At 42.1% G+C, this 11,031-nt stretch overlaps 1 protein-coding gene and 1 pseudogene across 1 annotated transcript; both read right to left on the bottom strand.

Annotated features, from left to right (window-relative positions):
• Nucleotides 1–250: 250 nt before the first annotated feature.
• On the bottom strand, nt 251–1,585 carry LOC136490199 (uncharacterized). Its single transcript, XM_066486675.1, has 2 exons — nt 1,447–1,585; nt 251–1,295 (listed from the first exon to the last, which is right to left on the bottom strand). Exon 2 carries the CDS (start codon nt 1,272–1,274, stop codon nt 693–695), a length of 582 nt encoding a protein of 193 aa, XP_066342772.1. The 5' UTR covers nt 1,275–1,295; nt 1,447–1,585; the 3' UTR covers nt 251–692.
• A 634-nt stretch (nt 1,586–2,219) lies between these two features.
• On the bottom strand, nt 2,220–10,249 carry LOC136486584 (uncharacterized; annotated as a pseudogene).
• Between the last annotated feature and the right edge of the window lie 782 nt (nt 10,250–11,031).

The following is an 11,031-nucleotide window of genomic DNA, read 5'->3' as shown; positions in this document are numbered from 1 at the left end:
AGTAGTAACTTTGGTGCTACCTTGTGTATGGCCAACAAACAAATATAGAACATGCGCATTATACAATTGATGAGAAAATACACATAAAATGTTGCATCCATAATTTAAGCATGTAGTGCTTTAAAATTGAAAAGCTTAAATGGGCTTAAATCAAATGATCGATTGCATATTAAATAAATGAATTGCAAGATCATGGTCGTAATAGTAAGGATACTTGTTTATTGGATTTGCCATACAATGGGACAAATACTTTGAACAGTACCATAAACAGACATTTTACAATAGTAAAACATCACAAGTACAATAATTGTTAAAGTCAGCGACCTAAACAAATAGTACTTACACATAGAATAACTATGTAGTTTGCTGCATAGAATTATTAGAGACAAATAGCCTTATGCGAATTCTTTGCAAATAAAAAAAAAAGATAAGTAGGAGGCTTGCCGGCCGTCAGGCCCATTTAGCAAGGATGTTGTACGAGCATGCTGCATGCCATCCAAGCAAAACGATCTGATAAGAACGAGTGGCAGAAACTACTTCTCGCTCGAAGCCATCGCTATCGCTATCGCAGCCTGCAGAAACACCACCGCCGTCGCCATGGAGGAGGCCGCTGCAGTCCCCGAATCGCACCGTTATCGACGGATTCGAGCAGCTGGACAGCGCTCCCTCCTCCCTCGAGATGCTCAGGCTAGCTAGGGGGCGCCGCCCTCAACCTCGTCGGAGGAGAGGTGCCCCGCGCCGCCGTTCTCGCTTGACCCGGCGTGGCCGTTGGGGAGGCCACGCGCCGATGGTCCGTGAGGGACGAGGAGCCAGGTCCGTCGCAGGCTGGGGCGGCGGTTGGCGGCTTCGCCGGCAAGGACGCGGCGTGGAATCGGCGCAGTCGGCAGAGGCGAAGGAGGCAGGGCGTCGTCGAGGGCGCGGCTGCTCGAAACTTCACCACGCGCGAGCGCGGGCAGGCGCGTCAGGGCTGAGCGACATGCCGCCGTCGTTGGTGTGGAGCGGCTCCGTGCCCTCCTCAAACCCGCCACGGTGAAGGATGGAGTCGGCGCCGGCTCGACCTCCATCGGCTCAGGGGCGGCCCAGTTAGAGGGGCCGGTGACTTCAGGTGCAGGAGGTGGGCAGGGGCCGTGGCCATGTTCGACGCAGAACCGCGGCAGCCACGGCGGACATGGTCCCGGTCCGTGATCGGTGCATATGGATCCCTTTGGTGGCGTAGGGGCCACTGGAGCAGCGGTGGCATGACGATGACGTCCACCACGCCCATCGACTCGCATTCGAAGCCCTTGTCCTCTTCCCTGGCGTTCACCGAGAAGATAACAGGAGGTGTCAAGGAGTTCGGCGCGAATCATGCGATGGTTGAACAGGAGCCCCATGTTGACGGCGTGGTGGAAGATAAGTCGATGATCAAACTCGCCGGAGGTACGTAGCGCAGAGGCGGCAGCGTACCTTCGAATCTTCTTCTGGAACTTCCTTCTTCTCGTTCCTGAGGGCGAGGTGCTGATAACGTGTTAGAAGTGAAGGTAAATGAACAAGATTGGGAGAACCGTTGCTTTCATCGATCTCTGAAATATATTTATACGAGTGAATGGGTATCACGACTGTTTCCAAAAGACATGCCCTTTAAGAATAAAATTAACTATCTAATCATATCCACTAATCCTATGCTTAATGGATGAGATCACTAATGAAGAGACGTGTCTAATCCTATCTAGTAATCATGTGCTTGATAGATGAGATCACTCATGAAGAGACGCTTATTCGTCTGTAGACGCCTGTTCGCGTAAAGGTGTCACGACACTCCAAATACAAATACAGGCCAGCTCTCACATAAAGTTTCGAGAAAAATGCCATGACATGGAAATAGTAGGATATCCTATTTAAAGTAATCAAGGGCTTAAATATGTTGAGACAAAGGAATATACTAAAACAACAATCTATTCGATTTTCGAAAGCAGATACATCGTTTCGAAGTTTCCCTATGGCAATAATTCGAAACGGTACACTTAGCTGCGTGGTGACCAATATACCAAAATCTGAACGTACAGCAACTGAATAAAGAGTGATAGGCCTAAAATATACATTTAGCACACAGGAATAATTAGGATCGTGAATCATGCTGAAAACAACAGCCACCATGCCAGCCATTTTATAATTTAAAGTAAGCAAGCCACCGCACTGCAGCTATAATTTCTGCACTGTTCATGTCAAACACAAACTCATCAAATAGGATCAGAAATAAATAGATCAGACAACACACTGGAAACAATATTACTTATCACAGTTGAGTTCAGGTTTGCACATAATAGTTAATACTTGCACGGGAACCACTGACAAGTTGCACTCCAGCACGCATTAGTCCAATCTTAAACAAGAGATATAGGATCAGATTGACTAGGCACAAGATGGACTCTAGAAAACACCAGGGCAGTCACATTCAGAAGCTTCCAAGCACACCACGTCAGCACCAAATTTTTATGTAGGTCACCAGCAACCTGCCAAGAGAATTTACATAAGACTTGGTTTGCAGTGAGAAAACATATGATGCAGCATACAAACATTATACATGCAGGATAGTGCCCTAAAGAAGACCGAAAACATTTACTGACCATGAACACCATCAAAAGAGCATAATCGACAGAACTAATGGTTCTTGCTGCCATCTGCGTATAGAAAGAGTTGGGGACAGTGGCATCAGTAGGTTATATAGTTATGTAATTTGCGGAAAATTTAGAAGGCACAATAATAAGTTTAGTTTCAGGGCACAGACCTAGCATTGAAGGCTTAAGGAAATGCTCGTCTTCAGGAAACATCAGAAGATTTTTTGACTTCAGCAAGAACCCAACAGCAGCGTCTTCGAAATCCAGTAAGCTGCCAAACTTAATAAGCTCCGTGAGCGAAGGGATCTGATCCGCCATCTCAAAGAGCAGGCCATCAGATACTCTGCATGTACAGCTTGGAATCCTCCCTTTCCCACCTAAGCATTCGGCTGGACTTCACATCCACAACCTCTCCAGATGACAATCTTACACTATACCCCATTGTGATTGGTTCATCACTCTCTTGGACAGTCACATTCCGAAGGCAAGAAACCATCCTGTGCCTCTCTTCAGCAGGAATGTCGAGAGCAGGATCAGCAAGGAATGAGAGAATTATTTTGAGTAGACCAACCTTGATCACCTTACTTGGATCAGTTGTTCTGAAATGGTAATTGTCTAAGGTGAAGGCATCATTCTTGGTGACTGCCTTGGATATTCTTTGAACACCGATGCTATCATAGATGCAGTTTAGGCTTGCTCGAGACATGGAAGGTAGGATAGAAGCAGGATACCAGATAAAAAATGAATGCTGAGCTAGCTTGCTGAACAAGTCTGTAAGTAGTAGATCATCAGGAATGAACACATCCTCCTTCTTTGATAAAATGATCTTTCCGTCAGTACACACAGGAACTTTGACACAACCAGAAAGAAGTTGCTGGGTGTTTTTGCTCCAGTTTGTCGCAATGAATTTCCAGAAAGCAGAGCAATCAGACACAGCTATCTCCTGGACGGATTTCTCCCATGTGACCCATAGTCTGCAGTAATCTTCAGAACCAGGCCCATTCCTCACGTCCAAATAGTACAAAAAGAAGTCAAACAACTTTTTGTCATAATATTTGTCCAGGACATGAAGCTGCAAGGCCAAAAAGATTGTTCCGATCATGAAGAACACAGCTTCTTGGGGTCACCCATTCTCCACCATCCATTTCGTTTGGTATCCAAATCCAATTGCTATTTTTATTTTTAGGCACCCAATTGCTCTCCATCAGGTATGAGTAGATCCGAGAAATGGTAATCCTATCATTGTGGCTCCTCAGATGCTGAGCAACAAGATCTTTTCCATGTTTGATATCCACAGTTACTCCGATTCTTGAAAGAGCATCTTTCAATGAGGCTATCTCTGAACCATAGAATGCTTCATCTATGAAAGGTCCATCTTCCATGCAGATAGAAGACTGTGTAGGATCAAAGAGGATACAATCATTAGGACACTGATATCCCATGGATGTCTTCAACCACTTCTTGCACAAATTTTCCTGGAAGCCCTTAGGAGGTCCAGCTGCAAGGGTGAAGTAGCTCTTGATGCACCCAAGCAGTGACAAGATTGTAGCTTTGGACAACTTGGAAGGGTCACTGGGAATGCTGATGCCTGTGATGACGAATCTAGCACCTTGTTTTAATTCAACAGTAACACCCAACTTCTTCAGTTCATCTTTGTAGCCATGTATCTCCATTCCTAAACCATAACAAGAGTCACCATCATCTATGAATGGTAAATTTGCTATTGGAGACAAAGGTTCCCATGCATCATCAAATAGAATTGCATCTGAAGGAGATCGGAATCCCAGTGAGGTGTGCAGCCACTTTTCAGTACGCATAGCGTTGAAAAGCTCAACTGGAATTAGGTCATGTGTTGCCAGTTGACGATATGATCCTAGTAGAGCCAGGAGATCTGCTTTTTCAAGCGATGAATTCAACACCTTCTGCTTGAAAATATGGGTTATAGCCTTTGATGCCTCATCGAATCTTGTGATCAACCCAGTCTTCTTCAATTCTTCTTTGTATGAACTGATCACACTGCCATAAAATCCATAATCAATAACAGGAACCCCATTAAAGACCTTTAGAAGGCACTCCCATTCAGGGTCCACAAGAAAGGACATGTTAGGAGCATGAAATCCCACAATTGTCTTCAACCATTTCAAATCTTTGAGCTTCCTTACAAAATCATCACATGAACCCACATAACGGATGCACTTGAGGATTAATACAGTAGCCTCAGAAGTAATATCATCAGAACTGAACTTGAAGTTGTCAATAACAAGCTGGTAATTGTCTTTGAACCCCACAATAACACCAAGTAATTCCAGCTCGGGTTTATATTCAAGGATGGCCGCACCGTAGGACAGAACATCAACGAATGGTTGGTTACTGATACATGATGCCACTGCCCAATCTGAATCATAGATGATACAATCAGCAGGACGCCTGTAGCCAAGAGTACTCTTCATCCATCGTCCCTCTTTGACACTCTTGATCAGTTCACTCGGAGATAGAAACTTTTCTCGTAGAAACCGAATAAGCCGAAGCAGTGTGTACACATTCTCTCTGGTCAGCGAATTGCCAGCAGCAATAGACATGAGACGACTTCCGATGTAAGCTGAAGCTTCCTGGAATTCAAATCTCACGCCAATTGCCTTTAGTTCCTCTTTATACATATGTAGCTTGTTTTGATAGTGCTGTTGATCAATCATTGGTATATCAACAAAGGAAGGTCCTGTTTGCAGAAGACTCCCCCAATTGGAGCTGGACAGAAATGATATATTAGGCGACTTGTACCCAGCCGACGTCTTTAGCCAACTCCCTTCCTTGACACAAGTCAAGAACAGGTCTGGTAATCTCACACCATTTGACTTCAAATTCCTTATCCATTCCAGCAGCAAGAATGCATTCTCCACAGTTAGAGGTGATGAAACAGTAGGGAATCTGGCATCTGGTGGGTGTATGAATGGCACATCCGAAGCCTGCAAATTTGTCTTGAGGAATTCCAGTAGCTGGTCCTCAGAAGTGTAGTTTCCAGCAAAATGTCCTGCTGACTTGTAATCTGCTGACAATTCAATGTAGCCTTCATTCCTCCATGGGTTTGTACCCATCAAACCAACCCATTTGCTCCCCTTGGCAGGAACTATAATTCTATTTCTTTTCTTGACAACATAGCCATAGCTATCAATTACTGGCATGGTGCGGCAGAGTTCTGATAAGTAGTAGCTCTCGATGTGAAGCGTCTTGGAAGAGTGGTAAAGAAAGTGTGCGAAGGCAATGACAGCTCTTTGATCAGAACCCAAGGAATCAACAACACTTGATGCATAGCTATAGACAGAGACAACCTCCACTCTTGCATGATTCTTAAGCCAGTTTTTCACAGTTATCTTCTCCGACAAATCTTCTAGAGCTGTTTGTGTGCTGGGAGGCAGAAAGAACTGGTTAGAAGATAGAAACTCCCTGTTCCAGCTGATTAGCCATGATATGTACTTGTTTTCAGACGCAATGCACAACCTATCATTCCACTGACTAGCTCTAGATATGCTCCAGAACGAGAGAACACCACCCCTATCAACATACTTCAATAGGGGAATGGACATCATGTTTGTACCAGAAAAGTTTTGCCAATTGTCTGCAACAAAATATATAATTTCCAGATAAAGCTGTTCATGTACCTCCTTGACAAGATTTGAGCCTTCAATGCATATTGCATACCATTCATGGTCCACATTTTTCACTTCCAGAAAGTTTAGCACACTGTCATATATACTGTTGTCAAAATGAGAGCTAAGAATATAGGTTCCATGGGTCAACAGATTCTTCAGATCCACTCCGAGTTTCCATGCTTTGTCAAGGATAGTCCAAAATGCTGGCTTCAGCCGTGCAACTTCACTGGGCTTGCAGAATATCTTCCGTGAAGCATAAGACTGACACGGAACTATAGCCTCCTCAAGGACCTTGTCTTTGATGCCAGACCTAACTGGCTCAAGCAGTGGGATCTGTGAAGAATTGACAGGTAGAAAGTTGAACATAGATGGCAGAGACATTGATGGTGATGCATCAGCTCCAGACTTTATGAGTGTTACAAAAGCATCAATGAAAGCGCTTGGGACACACTCTAGAATTCCCTTGTTCCACGGACTGTCAAACAGTATAGCCTCCCTTGACGAAGCAAGGAGGAAGTCAGCCTGAATGATGAAGGGGAAGCTTGTTACCATCTCAGTTGGGAGGAAAGCATAGATGCCAGGTGATAGCTGCTTCCCACGGGACAGACGCTCGCCATGTGGGAAGGCCAGGGTTATCACCCATTCATCAATTTCAGCACGCTTATCGACTCTGTTCTCTGGCTTTACTGGGAATTTCTGCCTCCACATATAATAACCACATTCAGCTTCATCTTTCCCGGTCTCTTCAGCAGATAAATGGATTGTGTACGACTCAGCATGCATGTTCTTCCTGGCTTGGTAGTTCTTTTCACTGGATATCGAAATCTCACTAACAGTTGTATTGCTGGGATCAGAGTTATCCTCCCGGACAGAAAGTTTCCTGATCTTTGTCAGGAACAGTAGCATTTCAGGATGCATGCTTGACAGCTGCCTCTTCACCGCATCAATCTTCTCACTCTTCAATGGTAAGATGATGATAGTTGTAGGTAGGACCTTTGAGCACCCATATAATGCTTCGATGTCGGAAAGGCTAGGTGTGGATTCCACCCACTGAGGTACAATGTACCCAATATTGCATTCTGCACAAGGTTTCTCATTGAACTTGATCTGATAGCCGTTGCTGAATATGTGGGGCTGACTTGATATCAAGAACACACTTTTGAACCCAATACCTGAATCAGAGGCAACAAAAAATTAGTTGAAACTAGGCACAAATAGTAACCAGATATGCAGTACGTTATGTAATCCTTTGCAGTGAATTGGTTGTAGTAGGTAAACAGATAATGAAAAAAAAATGCTACAAAGATTTGACATCTGATGAAACAAATTTGAGCAAGGTTACATTAGGCATTAGGCGCTCTCTAGGCAGTGACCCTCTTCCTCTCGCCTAACCGTTTTAAGGCGTTTTGTACAAATACATATATTATATCTAAAAGAAAAGAATAAAGCGGAACAGTGGGATTAGATTGGAAACAAAAATCCCTAATCCCCTAATCTCACGAGCAGTGCCGAATGGCCTAACATGTATCTATTGCTATAGCATATTTATATATCTACGTGCATAATTATATACCACATATATTTTAAATGGCTACGTATATCTCTTGCGTATATATCTACATTCGTAATTACATACTTATATCTTTTCCAGTTTATCCTAATCAAATTATGTCATGTCCAAAGTTGCAAAATAAAAAGATATACCACATCCAATAGATCCTGCATGCATCAATTAGATCTAGAAGGTTTTTTATATCTAAACCTTACCTATTTTATAAAAGATAAAATTAGATAAATATATATTTTACCTATTACCTCCTAGGAAATAATGGATGATCCTAACGATCTGATCTAATTAAATAAACAGCTCACAGTCATTTAAATTTAAATGCATAATATTAGCATAACTATTGTTTAATTCATCTAAAAATATGTTTATCAATTTGACTAAAGTAATCCATCCCAAGTGTTTAGTTTATGAATGCTAATGCTAGCATCTCAAAACATAACATGTGTAGTTGTGTATTAAAATAATTGTCTTAAAGGCCTTACTTTAGTTAGATAGGATTACAAAATTTTGTCTAAAAACAATTACAATATTTATTTTAATGCATAATATGAGCATACGCTCTTGTACCACAATGAGGTCTCTACCACTGTAAGACATGGCAACCAAAAAAGAAATTAGAAAAGACATAGCTTTCATGTAATATTGTTTTAAATGGCGTGATCTATGATTATTTGGTCGAAACCACCCTATTGGTAGAAATTACCATAAGTTCAAAACTTGGCACGTCCATAGTAAATTCATATATCGGACATGTCTTAAAAGTTGAGATGCAAGTCCGTTCGTGTTCTAGTGCAAATGCACCTAAATTTTTGTATGAACTCTACTTTTCTACAAATCGGATGCAATATGGAGGTGCCAAGTGTCATTTTTTAAAAAAACTTCTAAATATATTTTTCAAGTGGTTTCCACGATTCCACAGAATGTTTTCCCATGATATAATTGATCAGCATCATATTAAGTACTGAACATAGTTTTAGTCACAACAACAACAACAAAGCCTTTAAGTCCCAAACAAGTTGGGGTAGGCTACTGAACATAGTTTTAGTCATTCAAAATTAAAATATTGTATGATCTTTTACTGCTATCATTTGCCTGAAATTGACTCAAAAGGTCCTAACTAATTTTATCTCCGTGGATGAATATTTCTTTTTCTGAATGGTGATTTAGGAAACAAAATGAATGAAAAAAACTGTGAATATTTACCTTTCTCTCCAATGTAACCCTGATGTCTGTTTCCCTTCTTTGTTGATTTCCCAACACGACAAATTGACTCTATATTGGTTGCAGAGAAACCCCTCTCATTGTTGAAGATGAGCAAAGTTGAGGATGCACCACATCCAGTAATATCCTTTGATGTAATGAGGAACTCCAAAGAAGGTGCTACTTCAGAAGGGTATTCATTATCTTCAGCGTTCTATTTTTTGAGAAAGAAAGCAAAGTATGAGAAGAAGTATTAAGATTTAAGCACAAACACACCTGCAAACTGATATAAATAAGGTGGCCACAGACAATGCCTAACTTCCAAGGATTAGTGTTTTTATTCTAAAAAAAGGATTAGTGTTTTTGTTCGCTTCACAAGTTAAGAGGAATCAAATAAATACAGAGGACACACAAGAAGATGAACTTTTTGTTTTACCAGTTAGTTCTGCTATTCATCATTGAAGAAAAGGATTATGACAACTACATGTCTTTTTAAATTCGACAATAATTACTGACCACATGGAAAACTTATGTAGGAAAAAATAACAAGAGCAACGGCTTAACTATGATAATTATATAAACTCGCAATACTGAAAAGGAGGGCTGACAAATTATGCTAACAAATAAAAGAATTCTGCTAAATCGGTGCCCAAATTCATACACACATATAGAGTAGTTATTCTTTGGCAGTTGACACCAAATTAAACAGAAATAATCTGATGGAACACAAAGGCACACAGAAAGGGCAACTCACACAGCGGTTCACAGCTAGTATGCGCACATCAATTAGCCAATTGCAGAAACTGTAGAGCATAGTAGCCTCAAGGCCCTGAACTAAGTTTCCGCTCACACAAGAACAGCGACAGCAAGAGAAACATCAAAAGGAGATTACACCGGCCGATCGATTACCTGCACGAGCTCCATGAGGAAGTGCACGTCCTTGGAGTAGAGCTCCTGAGAGAGGTAGTTGACGGAATGGTGCACGTCCTCCGCCAGTGGGTTCTGCTCGCCGCGCCCGATGTAGTAGCGCTCCCGCCGGATCCTCTCCACGTGCTCCCGCGGCGACGCTGGCGGCGGCATCGCCGAGGACGACGACATTTTGACGGTTCCACTTCCACTGGACTACCAAGGGGAAGGGACGCGGCGTGGGTTGCGAGAAAGTGCAGAAGGGAGAGGGAGAGGAGGGGTCTTCTTCCGGGCTTGCAGGCTGCCTTTATAACCACGGTGATTACAACGGCGGTTCTTCGAATTCTCGTGTTTCTTCTTGCAAACTTGTCAGCGCAACTTTCAAATAGCTAGCTCGATTAGACTTAAAAAAACACTGTAGTCAAGAGTTATTTAAGCGGGCAGAGAGTTATTTCTAGGAGATCGTGCTAGACTAGTTATTTAGGAGTTACTAGCTATTTCATCTCTTCCTTATAACCAATAGATAGAATTCTTCTTAGAGCTGTGAGGGAGTTGTTTCTAAGAGATCAGTGCTAGACTAGCTATTTGGGAGTCATTAGTTATTTGATCTCTCCTGATAACTAATAGAATTCTTCATAAACTAGCTATTTAGGAAACCATTGAGAACGTCCTTAGGCTCGCGTTAAATTACCAAATCTACTTTACCTTTGCCTGTCCAGGCTAATCACAAGTAGAAGCTAGGAGTGAAAATTAGCTCTTGTCTATCAAAGGTGCCGTTTGAATTCCAAGCTGATTCTAAGAATTTAGATAAAAAAATCCCAAAAGTTTTATTAGATTTCAAGATTTAAAAAACTGATGAGTTAAAATCTCTCTAAAATCCAGTCCATTTGGATGAGACACACGATTGTATCATTTTTTCCTCGATCCGGATTCTAATCCGGAGGATTCAGAAGGGCCTAATAAATAAGAAAGCTAATAAATAATGAGTTAGTTTTAGTCAACTTCTTAGCTAGATGTTACTTCCTCCGTTCTGTTTTTATAGGAACATGCTGGACGGGATAGGATTCCTTTAGACGGCTTGTTTCCTGCCTGCGCATGCACAGCCTGCACT

Source organism: Miscanthus floridulus, chromosome 10 (genome assembly GCF_019320115.1).
Source record: "Miscanthus floridulus cultivar M001 chromosome 10, ASM1932011v1, whole genome shotgun sequence".
NCBI classification, from domain to species: Eukaryota; Viridiplantae; Streptophyta; class Magnoliopsida; order Poales; family Poaceae; genus Miscanthus; species Miscanthus floridulus.
Note: the sequence above shows the minus strand (reverse complement) of the source record. Positions and strands in the feature narration are given on the sequence as shown.